We start from the raw sequence: 21,855 nt of genomic DNA on the forward strand, positions 1-21,855 counted from the left end.
ATAGAATTGCTTGGCAAAATGAGCCACGTCGAGCCTCAGACCTCCTCTTCAATAGATGTCAGCCTAATAGACTGCCAATTTGAACTAGACTGCTAAAAGGTAAATGTTGACTGTCGATCTATATTAGCGCTACACGTGCACATCCAAAGAAAACGGTTCTTCCGGTGAATCATCGTGTACATCGTGTAACCCAATAAGTACGCAGTAAGACCCTCCAGTATACTCCAAAGATCTACTTCTGATAAAACCTCAGATCAACACATATCGACTTACCAAGCACTTCCACTCCTCACTCAGCCTCACAGCCTCACAACCTCACACCTCACACCTCACACCTCTCTTCAACTTCGAATGGAATACCAAGCATCAAAACAATCCCTCAACAATGACAATCCGCCTAAAAGAACTGAGCTCCCAACAACCCCCAATATTCAGAATAAACCTCTCCCACCCACCCGAAGAGCGGTACACAGCCCTAGCCCATCTCTACAAAGACCGAATGCGCTCAGTAACTAGCATATTCGACGATGTGATCCACAACCTAAGCCCCAAAATCCCAACAAAACCAATCCACTGGCTGGCCCGTCTATTCCTCCGCAGACTCTACACAGACGAAGAAACCGCCGAGATCCACGGCATAAGCCGCGTAACCGGAATCGACCTGTACCTCCTAATCAGTCTGAACGTGGTGCTGGATCTATTGATGGGCTGCACAAGCGGCGGCGTCCGAATGCTCGACGGACTCTGGACGCGAATGGTTCATTTCCGCACCTTGGACTGGGGTATGGACCCACTACGCTCGCTGATCGTCCAACTTGAATTCGTGCGCGACGACGAGCCAGATACCGTGCTCGCGACGTGCATCACGTACGTCGGGTTCGTGGGGATTCTCACGGGTGTGCGGAAAGACCTGAGCGTTTCGCTTAATTTCCGGGCTGTGCATGACACACGTCGGGATGTGGGGTTTTATTTCAATTATTTGCTTGTTTTGCTTGGTTTACGACAATCTATCACGTCGCTGTTGCGACAGTTTGTTCTCCCCATGCAGGGAGGATCTACGAGACTTTCGAATACGTCGACCTTGGAGGAGATACTGCATGAAGTGCCTTTCTTGCGTACGACGGCTGCGTATCTGATTTTCTGTGACGGGAGGAGCATTGTTGCGATGGAGAAGGACTATGGAACTGCGTTTTGGCGCAGGTCGAGTTCTTTCCTTATCAAGACCAATCACGATGAGGATACGACGTCGGTCATGGATGAGGCTATCGCGAATGATAGGGGTTATACGGGTCTGCGTGTGGCGGATGGTATGCAGAGCATGGCTGAGATTATTGAGGAGAGCAAAGCGCGACAGGCGTCGATGCAGGGGAAATGGGATCGCAGGGTGCGGGACCATGGGGTTTTCCAACAACAACTTAAGAGGCGGAGAGTTAAGGACGATACTCTTCCCCGTTCGATGCATTTGAAGTGGAAACGGAATACGAAGATGGGATGGGAAGATCCTGAATCTGAGGTATCGGTTACCCTTGGGACGGTGCTTGGGTGGCTTTGCTCGGACCCGATTGTTAATGAAGATACTCATTACGCGGTGTTGATGGATCCTGTTGAAGGCAGGTTTATCTACTCAGGGCAGTTTCCAGCCAAGGTGGCATAGTAGCATAGTTCTACAAGATTTGTAAATAAGACCTCAGTCAATTCCCATTTATCGCATTGGCTTCTCTCGTCTCCCAAGCCCGATATAAGTACATGAGGAGCAAATAGCAGTAGCAGAGCGCTCAAAGACATGAAAAAAAAAGAAGTCAAATATAAATGACAAATATAATATACAGATGTAGAAAACATAGAACTCTGCTGCTCGAAGAGAGGCAAATGAGCCAAGTCATGTAGATCACAATCCCGTCTATTCATGGCACGATACTTTCGAATCAATCAGCCAAGCCGCCATCATTATTGAAATGCATCCATCACATCGTAACAGGATAATAGGGACCAAGTTTCCCTCATCACTGCAAGAACATCAACATTGCCAGATCAATAACGTCATCACGCCAATCTCGGAGCTTGATCAAGCAGACCAAAAGGAGGAAATAGAATCAAGAGGACGAAATCGTCTCATGGGTCTCGAATCCAAGCAATACCACTCTCCGAGATCAGTGTCTCATCAAGCCGTAGAGCATTCAAAAGCACCTCTCTGGGCATAGAGCCAGTAAAAATATCCTCACCGATTGTTGCAGGCGGATGAGAATGCAAAGCGCCAGCATGGACCTTCGTCTCAAGCGGCGGGCCATCAAGAGCAAAGCCCTGTTTCTCCGCGAAGACGCTGCGCTCATTCAGACAGTTCATCATCAGACCCAGACGTCTGTGGAGAACGGTGACTATTTGCAAAGAGCTATCCCAGTAGCGGCCGAGTTCATGAACAGTGTCTAGCGCACCCCTAATATAAGAGATGCACTCGTGCAATTGGGAAGCCAGACCAGCGGAGCTGAGGACGTCTGCGGCTGATAGAATCACGTAGCCGAGGAATGGGTTCAAGAGGGTGGATTGGGATATAGACAGCTCCGTGCTGTGCCGGGAAGGAACGATCTTCTTGGCGTATTGGTCGAAGGTAAGAGAGATGCGGAGGATTTCCACGGCGTGGTATCGCGCGCGGTGGATGTACTGGCCTAAGGTTTCGGGCCGGAGGCTCTGGTAGCGGGCGTGTCTGTATAGTTTCATCAAACTGGCGTGGTAGAACAGATGGGTCGAGATGAAGGTGTCTGCTTTTCTTTGCCGGATGCTTCGTTCTAGGTTTATGGGTGAGAAGACCAGGTAGTCGGGGAGTTGAGTCATCCATTGGTTGGACTTTTGGACGATGGTGGTGTGGAATTCTTCCGTGAGTCGATTGTATGCTTCGGGGGGAATGTGTGGTAAGCGGGTTATATGCAGGGAGATGTCCCCCCAGATAGCCATGATCTCGATCAAAAATGCCATTGGACTCAGGGTGGAGCGATCAATGGAGGCTGGTATGTGGTTGAGGAATGATTGGAAATAGGGGACTGTCGCGTACTGCTGAGTCTCATAGATTTCTTCTCGGCATGGGAGCCTCAGCAAGGCCGCATCTGACGAGATGAAAGTCGACGAAGCGGAATAGAGGCTCGAGAAGCGCTGGTCCTTTGTTAGTCACTAGTATTCCATCTTAATTTGGAGGATGTGTGTATTCTTACATCAAGCACGAAGGCAATCCAAAAGGTCCGCCGCCGGCACTCAATCAAGGCCTGTGGGTGTAACCCGTAGTCACACATTTGGCTTGGATCCACGACAACACCGCCAGATTCCACATTATAACGAAGCCCAAAGACCGCTCTTCCCGCTGCGCCTATCGAGTCCCAAGACCCGACCAGCGAGCCTGTAGCGTAGTACCAAAGACTCATTATGATATGGCTTTGAGCAAGTTGCAAAGAGAGTGTATGCTGGCTTCTGTTAATCGCAAATCGTGCTATGCGAGAATATCGCCTCATAGCTGCCATTTTGTCTGGCCTTTCTGAGAACACTGATCCGAGAGCCATCATAGAATAAAGGAGCATCTTGTCGTCTGCAGACTTGGTGGGGTAGGTCTTCAACCACGAGCCGAACCGTTCGTGCGGGAACATGTGGTACAAACCGTCATTCACGTGCAGGAAGTAACACTCAGTGTAGTGAACAGCGGACTCTGGGTCATTTTCGTACGGGTCCAGGTGCCAGGACGCCGCGAGTGGGTCGTCCGAGTTGTTGTCCTTGAGTTCCCCCAGAATGTCAGAGTACTCGGGTGTACGAGTAGACTCGATATGTGCTGCCGGTCGTCCAAAGGTGTCATCTGTGCCGTATAATGACGGTGGAAATCGGTAGGATCTGGATCTTAAAGCTTTGTCCGCCTCGGCCATGGTTTCATACGTGGCTTCTTGGACTGACGACGTGAGCATCGAGCCCTCTGACATCGGTGAGTGGCCGGTAGTCCCAGGAAGGGAGGTCGCACTGTCCGAGGCTCGAGCCATGTCGTAAAGTGACAGAGAAGCGTCCAAAGCACCGTGGCCAGCGGGAGCATAAGGATCGGGTCTGCCAGATGGCCCTGCTGACCCTCTCACCGAACGGTTCCCCCGCGGGCTTTGAGAATATCAGCAATGGTCCAGCAAGGTAGGTCCGTGGACGCATATTCTTCAGAGATCACGATCACACTTACGCACTTTCGAACCTGCATTCACGTCCAGATTTCCGGCACTGATCACACATGGCCTCGGCGGTTGGGTTAGGATTACACTTGATCTTCTTCTCCCGGCAGGTCAGACAGGCAAGTCCAAGGCGCTTTCTCGGCCTTCCAGCCTTCGTTACGCCCCAATTTGCGTTGACTGGCGTGCCGTCGATGAATTTGGGACAGAACGATCCATCTGCATATACGAAGCAGAGCTCACCGTCAATGACTCGCTCGTCTATCACATGAGGCCGGAGAGGCAGGTTGTTTGACCGATTTGAAGTTTCGGGTGATGATAGTTCCCCACCTGGTACTTGGCCGTGTGAGGTGGTGTGAAAGGGTAGCTGGCCGTGTGAAAAAGATGCAGAGGATGGATCACTTCTTGTTGGTGTGTGGTTTCTTATGCCCCTATGACCATGCAGAGCCACTTGCGACAATGAAGGGAGGCCAGTATGCAGTTGCGGGAGAGATTCGGAACGGCCTCTATCGGGTACAGAGGTTGGCGAAACTTGGAAAGCCGGGTCGTGATAGTGGGCCGGGTATGCAGCTTCACGACGCCCTGTGCTGGGTGTTGAACTTGCAAATGGTTGGGGGTATTGTGACGAATTGGGACCCGGTGATGGAGTGAGTATTTGACTCACGGATGGAAGTTGCTCTGGCTTCTGGTGCTGTGGTCCGCTGTCTTTGCCTTGGGGACTGTTATTCTGCCGCGGAAAGGGATCTGATCCAAATTGCAAGCTAGCCGGTACACGCGGGGGTGGAAGCTGGTATAGGAGGTCCCCGGATTCTTGTAAATTAGCTGGAGGTTCCGGTTGCTGCTCTGAGGATGGGCCATCCATGGGTAACATACGACCGAAGGGTCCAACATAGTAGTGTGGGCCTATGGCAGGACTGGGCCCAGATCCTTGGGGGGTTGACATGGCGGTTGGATGATATATGCAGTCCGAGTGGTTCACACGATTTGGCTGTCTGCATAACAGGCCCAGACAACCAGTGTGGCGAGTGTTCTCCGCGGTTTATATCCTTGAATGGATATAGTGTCAAGTGCGAAGTCAAGGAAAAGATTTGACCTGGACTGATATGGTGAGATTGATCTTTGTTTGGTTCTCGGCTTCTGTTGAATTGTTCAGGTCCCAGAAAGATAGTGCACAAAGGGGGTATCTATTGAAAGGAGCCAGGCGACTTAGCAATGAGCTCATTTCTCCAATCTCCTTCTGACAGGTGCTTTTCACATACCAATTTAACTTTTCGATCTTCAAGGAACAGTGATGAAATTGAGTAGAAAGTCGAACAAAATTGGATCAGGCGACAGCAAAGCGAAATCGATCGACGGTGTAAGTTCCAAAATCAGAAGCGAATGGCAAGCAAGAATGATGAGGGAAGGGTATTTATACAAAGGTCGCCAGCGGGATTTTGATAAAAATATTGGCGCTCGAAATAGTCAAGTCTCAGCAACTTGAGAGTGCGCCGGATAGAAAATTGAAGCTAGCTTAAAAGGCCACCATCTCGCATTAGTCCTGAGCAGTCACGGTCTCAGGTGCATGGTGCCAGGGTGTCTGCAGTATTCCACTAGTTTGTGCCAACGTCCAGGGATTTTGCCGGGCTTGAGACGAGAGCCTATGAAGTCACAGGCTCACGGAGAATCGGGCCGAAGTATTGACAACAGCGAAGCCCACTTGAGACACGGCAGATCTGAATGCCGAGATCGAGGATGCGGCAGAGCGGGGAGATCAGACGACAGCGAGATCTCGGTTACAGATTCTCGACCTCGGGACGAGCTAGGGATTAGTGGCGGCCAGGCGTAGGTAAACCAAGGATAGGGGAGAACGATGCTGCAGGTGTTTCCGATATCCAAATGCCGAATGGATGTGAGAGACACAAAAGGAGCCAAAATGACCCCGATAGTGCCCAGGTGATAATGATAACCGGAACGATCGATGTCTGCCGATGGTGGCACACGGCTTATGGGACAAAATAGCCTCGAAGTGTCGCCTACCACTGGTCAGTGGCACCCTGGAAGGGGAAAAAAAAAACAGAAGAAAAAAAAGGCTACTAGAAGTAGCGTGTTATAGATTCCAGAGACTAAGAATGGAAATGGTTTTGGCGTTCTCTCCAAGTGGAAACTTCCCTGGTGAGCATCAGCTTCCCCCTCTCTGCGCAGGGCAGGGTAAGGTTCAAGGAATTATAGCAAGAAGCTCAAGAAAAGAAAGAAGAAAATAGTCTAAAGAAGCCGAGGCTCAAAACAGAAAGGAAGTTCAAAATGGAGGAAGATGAGAAAGGAGGGGAATGGAAAGAAAGGGCCAACGCAGAGTGTTCTAAGTATTCCCAAGTATTCCCAGTACATTAAAATTATTAAAATTACCAAAAGTACTAACGTCTGCCTCTTGGACTTAATATAAATTGGATTTAGCTACTCGGAATAACCGAATCTACAGCTTTTCTCCACGTCACAAAAAAAAATTGAAATGAGACAGTTTGAACCCTTTCGGTTTAGGCGGCTCCAAAGACGCCACATTAGGAAGAACTAGGGAGTGCCCGAGGTCTCTATAGACGGTTAGAACGGTTAGTTTAGAAAAGGAAATTAAGTGAAATTGTATTAACGAGAGTGGATACATGACATCGGCATTGGGTTTTCAAACTTGGCATATCACATGGAACGTCCGTGATGTCTAACGGCAATTATAGACCTGACTCTCCTAAGTGGGGGGAAGAACATACTCCGTACTCTCTCCGTACCTTGGGAAAAATATAGGGAAAAGTATAGGGGGAAATGTGGAAATCTCCCCGAACATCCCCCCGGTTCATCCGCTCTACTACCGCATACTTATATTAATGGCGAATCCTCCACAGGGATCAAGGATGCTACTATGTACATTGGTACGTATTCGTACTAGCCTTTTAGGCGTAAATGCCTTGAGATACCCACTCTGCAAGTACTTTCTACCTAGGCAATTTCTACTCCTTACGGCATGATCAATCTCATGCCCTAGTAGACATTTAATAGCACCAATAGAGAACTTTCGGGGTTTGCGGCCGAGGATTCACGAAGAGGTGCAAGATACATTTACATGGGTACATGTATATACGGAGTAGGGATACGGCATCTACCTAGATACCTACTCCGCGAGTAAGCATAGAAGTGTACTACATATGTATACTCTGTTCGGAGTAAGATCTATATAGTCCTGAATCTCGAATTTCGCAGCGCAAGGACCAAACCACAAATGAAGAACCCAGTGAGCTTGTTTGGACTGACTCAGATAATACCAGGAATTATGCCCACGGTGGGTCTTTTAGGCTTCGGCCGGATGGTGGCGTAGTCGATTCGATGCCTAGACGGGAAAATCCTCCTTGCCAGCGTCGGGGCCGCAGGGCTTATCTATCTTACTTTTGGATAGCCTGGTGAAGGATCGACCTGATGGTCCGCAAGTGGAGTGTGTGGGCTACTGTTTTGCACTGGTCTGAAGGCTCCCAAATTCGAACTACTATTACAATATACTCTATAAAGAGCCAAAGCCGAGACCATTGAGGTTATTTTATGGCTCTGCACCGAGGATGCTATATTGTACTATTCAGTTCTTTTTTTTTTTTTTTTGGCAACAGATTCATGTTTTAGAGGGATTTTCCAGGATTGTCAAGCTATCAGGCTTACCATATTTCCCTTTTTCAAGGTCCACCTTAACATCCTTGTCCAACGGCGATACAACTCTGGAATTGACCACGTAGGATGTATGTCTCAATTTCTGACGATCCGATCTGCAAGCCTTCGGGATCGTCGTCTGGATTGGACTCAGCCCCTGGAGTGTGCGTTTCCTGTTCTGGGAAAGGCCCGAGATGAAATGACGCGAGTTACCCGGACTTCGGGACTTCGCCGTTAATCATTACTCCAATCTCGGCAGTTTGGAGAAGTCAATTCCTATACTTCGTCTGGAACCTCCTTTTCACGGGATCTAGTTTCTCCGAACAAATACCGGGACTCCAAATTTTTGGGTTGAGCGGAGGAATAATCCGCGTTAAAGTCCAATTAAATCGGTTGTATAGAAAGACGTGAGACAATCCGTATATAATCCGTATCATGATCCCACATTAATTAACGGAGTTCATTCAGCTGTATAGGGAAAAAAACAGATTTGGAAAACTTCCTAATTCTATACGGAGTACGGAGGACAAGGGTATATCCCATAATGCCACCGTGTTCTATTCCTAATAGACACTAATGTATTGCAACATTACTACTGCAACATGTTTTGCATAGCGCCAATACGCTTTGCACCCCTGAACCGATTCGCGTTAGGTGCTCAAGTGAGACATGGCTATACTTAGACAAGCCGCTCAGTGATCTGCGGTTCAGCACGAGACCCGTTTATTGTCTATATTGTACGGAGTAGTCCGTACGGAGGACAAGGGTGTAGATTTTTCTCCTTGCTCGTGCAGCTTATCCGTTCGGTTGATCTTACCGAGGCCGCTCTTTGCACATTTTCTTTTACATTTTCTTTTTCTCTTTTTCTTTTTGTTTCCCGCGGGATCGGAGATTTTTCTTCTCCGATTGCACGGTTTGGACCTTTCAGGGTCTTCGGCTAATATGTTCCTGATCGATGTTGCATGACAATTTAAGTGGATTGGGCTAATACATACAACATACGCACAATACGGAGTACTCCGTTGATAGAATACATATCCTAACCTTGGAACCCCAGACTTTTTTTATGTAATACCTGTATATCTATCGATGGATCCATGGGTCATTCCTCGAAGGTTTTATAGGCTTTCCATATACAACCTTAAGAAGGTGAGACCTCAAACCCAACGTCATTGGAAATGAAATACCCTCTCTATCAACATACAGCCATCAACGCGAAGCGAAGAGAGTTCCCGACTAACGTATCTAGGTAAAACCCCGGGCTCGCAAGTGCCCCCGACTATCAGCCGCAGGCCCTGAAGGAGTTCTTGGCAACCTGCCCTCGACCCTGATCTCCGTGTCCGATGTCCAAAACGGTATTTCACTTGGACGATCATCGGCTTTGACACTTGAATCTCCGAGTCACTCGTTTCATAGTCCGTGACAGTACACCGAGTAGCCATGAAGGGTCCGTAGATGTAGTACCACCAACTCCTAAGGGTCGATATGTACACGAGGTCGCGTGCAGGGTGCATACATAACACCGGCAAACTCTATCCCCCTATACATTATTGATATTTGACACCATACGGGATACTCCGTCTAGTACTACTCCGTATGCCTAGAAGCTATGTACTATCTCCGAGAAACCAACGGGGCACAGAAAAAGTCAATTATATTGCAAGCAGTGGCATGTGAAGCTACCGGGGAAAAAAAAAAGAGAATGCTTCTTCCTCTAATTCCAATATCCCGTCTTTCAACTTGAGTAATGCTTCAATCGCCGTTTTCTTTTTGGATTTCTATTCCTCTATAAATGCCGAGTCTCAAGGACGAATAATATGGGCTATATCCATGGCTCTTGTCCCGAATGTTTTGACTCGGGGACGGCGTTAAAATGGGGCATGGGTATGGGTATAGGTATTAACGAGCATATGAGTGGTCGCACTGGTCAACAAACTTAGGGCTTATCATAAGGCTTTGCCACGGGAGCTGTTGTTGTTGTTGTTGTTTTGTCTTCTTTTTTTTTATTTTTACTTATTTATTGTGGTATAAGAACCTGGTTGTCATCTTGACAGGTGATGGTACAAACGGGGTCTGTTTGCTGCTTCTTTTTTTGAAAACGTTAGGGCTTATTTGATTTGAAGTGATTTATATTCCGGTCTTTGGTTTTGTTCTGTGGTTTCCGCCTTTTTATTTATCTTGCTGTTGGCCTTCTGCTTGTTTTATTTCTGCTTCATTTCTTTTATTGATCTGTTTATGTGTTTCTATCGGACGCTAGTCGCGTTAAAAGCAGCAAAGATATATTCGCAGCATCGTGTAAGATATAAGGCGTCATCAATGCTATCGAGCGACTCAAATACCCAGACGACAATCTCGGGAGGGAGATCGAGAAGGAGGCACATCTAACGAGAATTGAAATCTGGGCAGAGGGTGAAGCGTACGGGCAGGACAGCAAATTCTATCTGTTGACAAGATCTTCCGTGTGTGACAAATATCGCAGCTCCAAGGGCGAGGCTCTGTCATAGTGTCACCTTATTGGCTTCTAATGAAACGTATGTCCGTTCATCGGACCTATTCTCCAGTTTGTGGTAAAAGCGTACGGCTTTGCCTGTCCGTTCAACGACCTCAACAAAAGGCTGCGGCATACCTCAGATATTTTGCAATAAGAGCTTCGAAGGACAACTAAGTACCCTGTTCCTGGGAACGGATTAGAGTGGTTTCGGTTACTGGCCGAGAAACATAGCGTGAGTGTGTGGGGGTTGAACTGTTTCGAATTCTACTGTACTGTACTGTAACGACCACGTTCCGACATAGCCCCCCTCCCCCCTCCCCCATAGGATAGAGATTACCTGGCAGTTGACATTACGAGAAATCATTATCTACAGGCTTGGCACGGCTACATGGACCAACGCTAGCCGTATACGGTTAAAGGGTTGTACTTTTAGTCAAGGAGTTGTGCTTTCAACACTTTCCTTGAGACCCCCGCTCACCGCTCGCAGCGGCTCCTATAAAGAACAGCACCTGACGTTTGTGTTTATTCATTTCATCGGACATTTTAAGATCGATCAACATGTCATCGACTGACCTGCTTCAGCCGCACCTCAATGACTCGATACGGGAAGTCGATAAAAGCTCCTGGCTAATCTCAAATACGCTTCTTCTTACTCGTTCTTCGTCGCCACCCCCGGACAATACTCCATGCTGGAGCGACAGTAATGGGGGGCATTTCGCCCTCTCTACTGCACCTAAGCCTCTTCCGGATTCCAAATCCCTCACAAAGGACTCATCTTCTATCTCGAGAGTCCACGCAGTCGATAACCAAGCGGCAGTTTGGAGGGCAGGCGAAGCCTTCATCAAAGCACATCACATAGACTATCCCGATGTAACCAGAGAGCATGTAACTCTACAATTTCTCAAAGACCAACAGCCGCAGGGATTTGAATATCCGAATGTACTTTATCATTTCGAGACTGACTCGCGATATTTCCTCGTCGTCTCGAGGGTTCCCGGCCAGCTCCTTCATGAGGCATGGCCTAATATGGATGATAATCTTCGCCAGTATTACATCGGTAAGGTAGCAGATATTTGCAATTCCTTAGCAGCATAGAAGGGCGACACTATTAGTGGTGTAGACGGACACCAGCTGTTAGAACGTTACCTACTTAAAGGTAATAGTACGGATACCCTTACCCCACAGCAGCTTCTGAAGAATTGTACCGAGATGTCTATAGATGTCTCTACACTTGTCTTCTATCATTGCGATCTTGGCCCTACGAACCTTCTTGTCGATTTGTCGACTAGTTCGCTAGGTATCATCGATTGGGAGCTTGCTAGCTATGTCCCTATCGAATGGGTCAGAACGAAATTTCGAATTTCCGCAGGAATGGATTTCGATTATAGGGATGAGGACTCTAAAAAGGACTGGCGCCGCAAAGTCGCTCAGCACCTGGAAAAGATGGGCTACAGCGATGTTCTGAATGCATGGTGGAAGTTTCAAGACAGCTCGTAGACAATAATGTTGAAGTTAAATTTTTCTTCTCTTAGCATTAAGCTTGATTGAATTTAACTTGCATTGCCCTTGCGTTCGTCTACTTCTTTTTCTGCGCCCGCTTCTCCCCCCAACCTCCGCTCTTCACACAAGAGGTGAGGATACAGACAAAGAGAGGAGACAAAGATACCATCAGGTGATATGGAACGTGGAACACTGGCCAGTGGTTTTATGAGATAGACAACACTAAATATCACACAGGGCTTACAGCAGGAAATTCTCGAAGTTGAGTCAAATATATGGAAAAACTAGCATATACCCTATCAAGCATACCCTATCAAGCATACCCTATCAAGCATACCCTATCAAGCATACCCTATCAAGCATAAAGCAAAGACCTGCGGTAGCCCTATCACAACGAGAGGGCTAGATATTTTCTATAGCTATACTCCGTATAGAGACGGTATTATAGAATACGAGACTCGGCGAATTAAATAGTAGTATAGCCGGAGAATAGTAAATGTAATAAATGTAGCCCCACTATCAATTTGCCTCTCAGCTAGAGGCGAAATAACTAGGACCGACCGCTAAATTGATGACGCCAGTCTTTCGTTGAGGGGATAACGGTCAAGAGTGGTGAACAGCTGCATTTGGATGGGGCTAGCGTGGTGCATTTTATTAAGGTGAGCCGCTGACTTAGCTGCTCCCTGCGCTTCGCTCCGGTGAGCAAGTCTTAAGCTTATGTAATAATCAGGTCGTGCTCAGTGAGCTAGTCAGAGCGCTCAGGTCAAGCTCAGTGAGTAAGACCAGGCTACTCAGTGAGCAAATCAGAGCGCTCAGGTGACGCTCAGTGAGCGAGCGTGGAGATTATGTAATACTCAGGGGCGTGCTCAGTTCTACTCAGTGAGGAAAAAGCGGCAAGGACTGAGCACTAAGACGGAAATGGAAGGCCAAGAAGTGGCAGAGGAAATCAAGTACATAGGTACTAGCTGGTGGGCTGTGAGGAAGCTTGTACATGTGATATCTCGGTTGATGCCTTGGCACATATGCTCGATTGTTTTGTTCATGGTCGATTGAGGTTGTATTAGACTGGGCTATCTACATCTAGATAGTATACAGGTTGTAATGTTCTTCAAGTCTTGAAGACTCCGGGTTTATTTCTGGTGGAAGAACGGGAGCCGCATATCTATCCAAGGTTTGCTTTGGGCGAATTGAGTTTGCACATGCATCTGCCTGAAGAAACTTCAATAGGACAATCATCTAGTAACGGTATATAACCGAATATTCGGAAGAATCCATTTCAAGTTCATTTCACTTTTAATAATTAACATATTCTCTACCAACGGTGGGCTCGAAATGTTTATGAAATAGTATGTAGTCCTTCATATCCATGTAGCAATATATATTTTGAAAATACATTTTACTTGTTTATGACACCTACCATCTAACGACTACAACTAGCTCTAGTAATGAAGATAGTATAAGATATATATGTTAATTGGTTCTATGAGAGGAATGACGAGGCTCTCCCCTGTTGTGTCGTATGGAACCTGACACTCGAATTTGCGGCCAGTACGTCCAGAAAACACAGATAGCCGAGCGAGTTGACAGTAACAGTATAACGATGTCAAGCGAGCGACCGGTCAACTACAAGAGACAAGTAATTGGTTTGGCTAGACAGATCCGGAAGTGATTGAAGAGGGGAGCGAAGGCAAGCGTCTTAATAGGAGGATCACTCAACTATACGCCCCGAGTTAGCCTTTAAGCTTAAAGTGACATTGATTGAGCTTTGGAAAAGGTAGTCAACATGCTTGACTGGAAACAGTTTGTGATGAGCAGATGCATTGACACATCCACACCCGTGTGACGGTGACCCTGCGAAGACTAGCTTCAGGTCTACAAGGAGAACTGGACAGACTAACAGCTCTCCACAGGGAACAGACACCTCGACCCATCTACATCTATATAACTTACCATGCAAGATACAAAGAATTCGAGGGTCACTTAGAAGAACACGGAAACCGATCACATTACTACTCCATATAGACCCATGGGTATTGCAAAAAAGGCATTGATTCATTTTTGCTGACTACCATTTTTCCAGCGAAACACAGCTAACAAAGAAACATCAGGGGGGCAAAGAACGACCCGCTTAGTTCTCGTAGAGAGTGTTCATGAAGGACTCGGCAGGAGCAGTAGGCTTGCCACCCTCGACGGACTGCTGACCAAGCTTCTGCTTGGAGTAGGCAGCGGCGTAGGGGTTGAGACGGAGCATGACCTGCTTGTTGCGGAGGGGGTTCTTCTTCTGGACGTTGACACGCTTGGTGCGAGCCTCACCCTTAGGACCCTGGAGAACGGACTGGATTTCGGAGGAGTTGATCAGGCGGGTCAGGTCAGCGTTGGAAACAACGTTGGAAGGCAGGAGGTAATCCCGCTTGAGAGCCGAGGGGGTGGTGGTGGTGCCGTAGACCTGGTCGAGAGCCTGGAAGGCGGTAGAGGTCCAGATGACGAAGCGACCGAGGTGACCACCGGGGGCGAGCTGGAGGAGGTTGAGGGAGAAGACGGGCGAGGTCTCGACACCGGGGATGTTGCGGAAGGCCTTGACGAGGTCCTTGCCGTCGGTCTCGGGGTTGTAGACAACCAGGGGTCCGCGGCGCTGGCGGAAGCGGCGGTTACGGAGCTTACCCTTACCGGCGCGCATCTTGCGGGACTTCTGGACCTTGACGAGGTCGGGTCCGGCACCGACGGCCTGGAGGAGGGCGATGGCGGCCTTGGTCTTGTTCAGGGAGTCGACAGCCTTGGAGTCAACGACGAGGGGAACCTCGGGGACGTTGGCGACACGGTGACCGCGGGCGAAGAGCAGAGCGGGGGAGGCAGAAGCAGCCAGAGCGGAGGCGGTAGCGAAACGACTGTAGGCGCCAGATTATTAGTTCCTCCGCATTCTCTAGATGTTCAATTCGTTCAATCGGATTCCAACATACCGCTGGCCAACGTTGACCTTCTGGTGCCACTTGCGCCAGACCTTAGTAGGGGCGAACATACGACCGGAACGGCACTGGTTACCGAAGGCAGCCTGACCGGCACGGTGAGTACCACCACCGGAGACACGGGGGATACGGGCGACAGCACGACCTGTTCAATGAGAAGCAATCTAGTTAGTTATTGTTCTTTATACAGAAGAATTCCAGAATCGCAAAATTTTCGCGAATTCAAATCCGATTCTTCCAATCTTGAAAAAGGTGCCAAATCACGTACCGGTACCCCAGGACTCAGCAGAGGTCTGTTCACCAGCCTTCTCGCTCACGGCGTAGGGCTGGCGCTTGTTCTTGGCCATACCAGTGTGAACTGACCTGTAGAGCAACGGTCAGCACTTCCCCTCCATCGATTTTGTAGATCCTTCAAGTTTTCGGCGAGCCATACTGAACAATATCCGGGCGGATAGGAGCAGAGAACACAGTGGGAAGAGGGTGGGAGGCCCCGGAGGGCTTGCCCTCAGCCGTGGCGATCGAGACAGTCGGGCGGGAGGCCATTGTTGCTGGTCGGTGTCGAGGTGAGGTTGAAGATCCAATCTCTCTGAGTCGGGGGGCTTCACAACTGGGTGTGGATTTTTTCGCTTAGTGAGAAACTGCAGTGGGGCGGCGAACCCTAAGCCCTTCTTGCCATATACGGACTAGCAGAGATATGGAGCAATTAGCTAATACTGTGAGCTATCACGTGGGGTCCACAAGTGGGTCTACATATTTGGCAGGTGCGATGCTGAACGAAGTCCATCGAGCAACAACATCACGTTTGTCCCTGATTCGATTTACCCAAAACCTCGAAGGAATAAAATCACTGGAAATACGGACTACGGACTGTCCATTTCTACAGCTACACACCTGGGACCTGGAGGATCCTCCATTTAGGAGACAAAGAAAGTCATGAAGACCCATTGAAGTCTGATGATTAAGTAGTGGTCATTCCTATAGCCGACTCCTTCTCTATTACCACTTCGCAAATGGGCATTGGCAAAACAAGACTATTGTTTGAGCAGCACCAATGTCTACTGGCCACTGACAGTACAATTTCAAGACTACAGATACTTCAACATCGAGCCACGCAGTATACAAGGTTATCTTTATCGAAAACCATGAGATGTCCTATTTCCCTAGTCTCATCTCTAAATGTACAGGAAGAAAGGCACATATAATGCACCGAACATATGGGACCAGCCCAGCAGAAAAGAAAGATCAATAAGAAGAGAAGAGAAGAGAATGAAAAAGACCATCCAATGATGGGAAGAAGTTTACAACATCCGAAGCCAGCGGATCATGTTGTGTATCTAACTAAGCGTGACCATGGTGACGGTAGGAGCGATTGCGGAAGCGCATGCTCGAGACATGACGTGCCTTCTTAGTGGCACTGACGACAAGCTCCTCACTCTGACCAGCGTTGCACTGCGTGCCAGTCGACATGGGCTGGGCAACGGACCAGGTGCCAGAAGCGCAGCGCTGGAAGGCGGTGCCTGAAATACAGTTCCACTGGCCCTCGGTGCTGCAGCTACCCGTCAGAGCACCGGAGACGGAGCCGGAGTCAGATCCTGATTCAGAGCCAGAGGATGAAGAGGTTGTCGCGGGAGCTGGGGCAGGTGCCGTGGAGGACACGGGCACGGGCTCGGGTGCGCTCGATGGAGTAGATTCAGGGACTGGGGCGACGGATACCGAGACGGCTGCGGAGGCGCTCTCTGCTGGGGCAGAGGAAGAACCGGATGAGCTAGAGCCAGAGTCGGAGCCGGAGCTAGAGGAGCCCGCGGAGACAGTAATGCCGGAGCCACCGAAGGTAGGGGTACCGGTGCAAGCCTCGGAACCCTCTGCGGCGAGGTTGCCGGGTTGGCCCTTGTACTCGACGTTGTCACCTGCTTGAGGGAAGCGGATATCGACGCTTTCCTTGGTGGTGCAGCCGTTGACGTTTGCGACGAACATGGGTGGGAAGCTAGAAGAGCGTTTCTCGAGTTCCTCGGGGGAGCGCTTGGAGGAGCCACCCGAGACAGTGATGGGGGCGCAGTTCATGTACATCTCGCGGTTGCCGATACGGTTGAACCAGGTCCAGGCGAGGGTGTATTTGCCAGCCTCGATTCCCTCTGGGATTTTGAAGTCGAAAGTGTAGGGATCGGGGGTGTCAGGGCCGCCGGACATGTTGCCGTCGACATTGGCAGGGCAGCCACCCTCGAAAGACTTGATGACCTTCCACTCAGAGGACTTGGTGGGCTTCAGGTCGGTGGTCAGACTGATCTGGCAGGAACCACCGCCGTGGGTGGCGCTGCCGACGAAAGTCAGAGGGTGCGACTCGCCGATGGCGATGATTGTCTCGGTCTCGGGGGCCTCGAAGGCGTTGTCGCGAAGCTTGCAAGGGAAGTCGCTGCCGTCTGCTGCCAGAGGCGAGTTGTTGAGAGTGTCCTTGCTATACGGGGTGGGGCTGCTCATGATCATGTGGGCGTTGACCATGGAGGCACCCATCAGGGCAGCGATCACTTTGGAGGTGACGAACATCTTGGATGATTGAACTTTTGGGGGTTGAGCTTTGGTTTGACTGGTAAAATGTTGCAAGTGGGATCGATTCGTGCCAGACGAATGGAATCAGATATCAAAAAGGAATGGATCTTGTAGTGGAAATGTTAGCGTTGGAGAGACTTGGAAATGCGAGAGACAAGATGATGGGATTAGGCGTATATATATCGACAGTGTCTCATTGATCTATTGCAAGGCATATAAATGTGACCGTTCAACAATAGATCATAGATCTCCCACAATAGATCAGACGTGTATAGATTGGAGGCAACGATGAAACAAAGGCAGAAACCACAATACCTTTGTATCAGAGTGAATGAAACAAACTGATTCAAATTGGTCGCGAAGTTATTTCCAATCTCTTTGTTGATAGAACAATAGCGACAGCCTCTTTGTTGTATTTTCGTCCCAAAGCTGATAGGGCTTCAGAAAAAGGAATGTATGATATTTCGCCACAGGCAAAATTCAAGATGCAAAAGGAAAGTGACACAGGTCTAGCCTGACTGTCGAATTGATAGAAGCAAGAAGAGAAGAGAAAGGGAATGTACTAAGGAAAAAAAAAAGAAAAGAAAAGCCAATGTTGGCGTCAGGGTCTATATATACAAACCTGGGATGACTCTCGGGCCTTTCAAACATCTTTAAAACCCCAAATCTCAGCCTCTGAATGGTCCGATTCTACGTGCATGGCAATTAACCAGACACACTTGGTGTGATCTCCGAAAATGCAGAGTCATTTACTTGGTTGATCGGTGTGCTCCGTACATCCACAGGGTGGGGAAGGCCAAGGGACAAGAGGGGATGTTTCAGGACTCCTATTTTTCTATTTTTCCATTTTGCCCAGTGATGTCCGAATACTCAGACAGTGAAAAGCTGAAAATCAGTCAAACGCAAAAAGATGACCAGTAGGAAGATCCGAGAGGCACTTCGCAGATACCCGCTGGACTGGGGCTATGGGCGGCTGGAGACGAGCCAACCACCGCACAGACTGCAAGGTACAAGACTTTTCCCACCCCCTGGATTTGTCGCACCATCAACCGCTGGCAAGACACACTTCTCGCATTTCACTGTGGATTGGCTGTTGTTGTAGCCGCTGGGGTTTCCTTCTCGCTTCCAAGGTTGCCTAACATCCACAGGTGTGTTTCATATTCGCCTCCGTACTACCTACACCGTTCTTCACCCTTGCCGACCTGTCCCCGACCCTATGACGCAGTGAAACAAATTTAATGGGCATCTTCTGTTCGGTCTTCCAATCTATCTCACACCGGCACTTGTGTGTGGGGTACAGAAGTCTCCCCCTTTGCCGAGCCTACTTGACATCAGTAACCAAAGTGTGTTTACAACATATGAAATGCTTCATGTGACATCGTGATATCTCCAAATGGAATGTGTCAATCTTGGCTTTCGAGATGTCTAGAGGTGTCAAGCCATACTAATTTCATACGCCTGGTCCAGGATCATCTCGGTTACAACACAGCTCCACCAAATGTACTTGGCGGATGTCAACTCCGCTAGAAACTATATGGAAGCCACTAAGTACTCGGTACGGAGAATAAAGCCCATTGTCCTATTACCTAAAAGAAATATCTACATCCCAAAGCTTGTAAATGAAAATCACCGGGGTAGTATCTCCCTGTAATTTCGAGCCGACGGCAATACTCGGTTGGCCTAGCCTAGAACGACGATAGGGACCTGAGTTTGCGGTCTAGGAATTGCATTCCGACAGGTTCGATCGAGGTTCGTATCTGGCGTTGCTGTGACTTGTCTGTTGTCTTGTCATAGCAGTACCACGGTAGCATCTGGTGGGTTCAATTCGCCTTGGTATGTCAACTATATCAACTATATATATTCACCTAGTATATTGTAAACCCCCTGAACGCCATGCTTCCAATGTCGCTCCTTGGTGCTTGATGGTAATTAAACCCCTGTTGTATCGCAGTCACATTATCGATCTACAATATATGCTGTAGGGCTGGGTGAATCCTGCACACTTACGGAGTAGACTCGTACTTTCCGCTCTTTGCCCGTACATGATTTCGATCTAAGCGCTTACAGTGGGCATGTACTTAGTACTGCACATGAGACCCTGCATTGAACACTTCGCATGAGGGCGGCCATCTAGCGCACGTGGTTTAGCGTTCTACATACGTCGGTGGCTAGTGAACATCTCATATTCTATAGAATGGAGGTAAAATGAGACAAATCAATAGTCCTAACTTAACATGCGAATAAACTTGGCAGGTAATACAGCAAAGACCAGGCCAAATATCCTGTGTAAAGATAGCTCTAGAACATGTTGGCCTATACGAAGAGTGAGTTCTGCTTGTAGAAAACTACATCCGATGGTAAGTGTCTCATCTGGGCTTGTTGAGGCAAGCCTTGGATTCCCATAACGTGCACCATCAAGTCTTTGTACATATGTATTCAAGATGTTCAATATTCCTTTAACAAAGCAACGAATTTCTGTCGCCTGCGGCGGTTGGCAAGTTGCGTACTGAAGAGAGTGTGCTACATGCATGTCACATTGACCAAGTCGTTCGTGAGCGCCAAAGCACATTCAGCAGCCCTGCATGTGAGCTGTCAATCTGCCCGATGAGGTTGCTGTGGCTTCCTCTTTGTGTTCGCATGAGGTCCAGGCATTGCCTGTCGACATTACCCTGTGGATAGTATCGTATGATGGGCCTGCACCATTTTCCCACTACGGCACAACTTGCTGGATAGACACCAAGTCTCACTTTCCAAGAAGGAAAGTTGTATCCGCACTTCCAATGGGATTGATGCCTGCTCGAGGTTGCATCAAGCACCCTGGTCATATAGACAAGGGTCCACGGGTGTTTCATGTTATCCTCGCACGGACCAAAATCCCCCAAGATTGGAAGGTTCCAGAGATCCCAAGCATCCAGAACCTTGGAATAACCAAGGAGATCAGGAGATCACCGGTCCCTCATTTCTTGCCCTTCTTCTTCCCTTTCTCCACACCCACCTCCTCCTCCTTAGTAAACCCACCCTTAACCAAAGCATCACGACCAACATCATTAATGAGCCGGAACCGTGCCGGACCAAGTTGAATACCCCCATACCATCGCGTAACAACAACCACAACATTCCACACATCCATCAACTGCATAACATGCAACAACCGGCCCCCAGCAGCAGTCTCCCCATCATCATCATAATCCTGAACGACAGTCTCACCCTCCCCATCCCCCTTCTTCTGCCGAATGCGCCAAGCACTAATATTATGCGTTGCGGCCGCAACCTTCCGATCCGTAGCCGTAAGATGATCAAGAAAAGCCTGCGCCTGCGCTAGAGAAGTAACACGGGCAACACGGCCCACGAATACCGATTTCTTCTCAGAGACAACGTCCGAGAGGATCCATTCGGGCGGGGAATCGATGCCGAAGGCGTCGCGCAGGGACAGAGCTTCAAAGGCCTCTGTGGTGGTTGATGCGTCGACAGTTGGTGTTTGAGTAGACGAGTCCCCGACATCGTCCTGGCCGATACTCAATTCCGGGAATACATCAACGGCTTCGCTGATTACATCGAACAGACAGACGGCGCCGGCTTGCCAGGTCCGTTGTATGATATCCTCTAATACATCGATGGCGATCTTGCCTTCCCCGCGTGCGGCGGTCGATGCTGTTCCCAGTACCGCGGGTCGGGAGTCTGGGTACGAGGCTTCGAATCCAAGGATAAAAGATAGGTGTTGTTGTTCTGGGATTTGGAGAGTGGCCACTGTTGTATGGATGTTGTTATTGGAGTGCGCGGAACTCCCGATGTCAAGTGTCTTGCTGGTTATCGCATCTGCGGGGGTGGTGCGGGTCACGGTTACTGTGCCGGGATCGTAGATGGCGTTTACGGCTTCAATTTCTTCGGCAAGGTCTTGGTTCTCGGGAATTAGAGGCATTGTGCTTGGAGAGCTTGCAGCTCGTGCGGAGTGAGGGTTTAACCATTTGTGAGAGTCCACGGTGGACCCCACAGTTTACAGTAGGACATCTGAGCTAACCCTTCGTACCGAGATATACCGCCCTCGAAATTCTGCCGGTTCTGCCGGTCAGAACAACTTAATATAGTTAGCGTATAACCACGTGATCCAGCGCAGAGAGGTCAAAAGTATGTATCTAAAGAGACTGCCGAACGATCCCTAAAAAGGCCCCTGGAAAGACATATGAAAAGACTATCGGAGAAGACCACTGAAAAGACTACGGCTGTACAAGGGACTACTATTATTGTGACAGTATGTTTAAAGGGCAAGCGGTATACATGGCGGTGTATCTACATATGTAGGTAACAACTAGTTAGTTATTTCGGCGGTCTGTAGTTATCAGGCTACTGACTGTTTTCAGGCATTCAGGTACGAAGGTACCTATTTTGATGTCGACTGAGAATTTTGACTATGGCGTTTATAATGGGCATAGATCTAAACTTTGAAGCACCTACTTCATTTCAGCTGAGATGACAAGAACCAAACCATACTTGTACACTGGGACACACAAAGACA

The 21,855-nt window shown here is 48.8% G+C and overlaps 6 protein-coding genes across 6 annotated transcripts; 2 read left to right on the forward strand and 4 right to left on the reverse strand.

Moving 5' to 3' along the window:
- Positions 1-385: 385 nt before the first annotated feature.
- On the forward strand, positions 386-1,654 carry N7525_008176 (uncharacterized protein; the record flags this gene model as incomplete). Its single annotated transcript, XM_002568608.1, has 1 exon — positions 386-1,654. The coding sequence occupies one exon, from the start codon at positions 386-388 to the stop codon at positions 1,652-1,654; it is 1,269 nt and encodes a 422-aa protein (XP_002568654.1).
- A 458-nt stretch (positions 1,655-2,112) lies between these two features.
- Positions 2,113-5,124, reverse strand: N7525_008177 (Zn(II)2Cys6 transcription factor; the record flags this gene model as incomplete). The annotated part of the gene is made up of 3 exons (XM_002568609.1): positions 2,113-3,144; positions 3,204-4,119; positions 4,196-5,124. The coding sequence occupies 3 exons, from the start codon at positions 5,122-5,124 to the stop codon at positions 2,113-2,115; spliced, it is 2,877 nt and encodes a 958-aa protein (XP_002568655.1).
- Positions 5,125-10,893: 5,769 nt separating this feature from the next.
- Positions 10,894-11,832, forward strand: N7525_008178 (uncharacterized protein; the record flags this gene model as incomplete). The annotated part of the gene is made up of 2 exons (XM_002568612.1): positions 10,894-11,392; positions 11,456-11,832. 2 exons carry the CDS (start codon positions 10,894-10,896, stop codon positions 11,830-11,832), a joined length of 876 nt encoding a protein of 291 aa, XP_002568658.1.
- Positions 11,833-13,963: 2,131 nt separating this feature from the next.
- N7525_008179 (60S ribosomal protein uL4) lies at positions 13,964-15,424 on the reverse strand (the record flags this gene model as incomplete). The annotated part of the gene is made up of 4 exons (XM_002568613.2): positions 15,232-15,424; positions 15,067-15,161; positions 14,793-14,943; positions 13,964-14,720 (listed from the first exon to the last, which is right to left on the reverse strand). The coding sequence occupies exons 1-4, from the start codon at positions 15,339-15,341 to the stop codon at positions 13,964-13,966; spliced, it is 1,113 nt and encodes a 370-aa protein (XP_002568659.1). The 5' UTR covers positions 15,342-15,424.
- A 712-nt stretch (positions 15,425-16,136) lies between these two features.
- Positions 16,137-17,339, reverse strand: N7525_008180 (lytic polysaccharide monooxygenase AA11 family protein; the record flags this gene model as incomplete). The annotated part of the gene is made up of 1 exon (XM_002568614.1): positions 16,137-17,339. One exon carries the CDS (start codon positions 17,337-17,339, stop codon positions 16,137-16,139), a length of 1,203 nt encoding a protein of 400 aa, XP_002568660.1.
- Positions 17,340-20,298: 2,959 nt separating this feature from the next.
- On the reverse strand, positions 20,299-21,261 carry N7525_008181 (IMPACT family protein; the record flags this gene model as incomplete). Its single annotated transcript, XM_002568615.1, has 1 exon — positions 20,299-21,261. One exon carries the CDS (start codon positions 21,259-21,261, stop codon positions 20,299-20,301), a length of 963 nt encoding a protein of 320 aa, XP_002568661.1.
- Positions 21,262-21,855: the final 594 nt, after the last annotated feature.

This window comes from Penicillium rubens (genome assembly GCF_028828025.1).
Source record: "Penicillium rubens strain IBT 27055 chromosome Unknown utg000003l_segment0_segment0, whole genome shotgun sequence".
Lineage (NCBI taxonomy): Eukaryota > Fungi > Ascomycota > Eurotiomycetes > Eurotiales > Aspergillaceae > Penicillium > Penicillium rubens.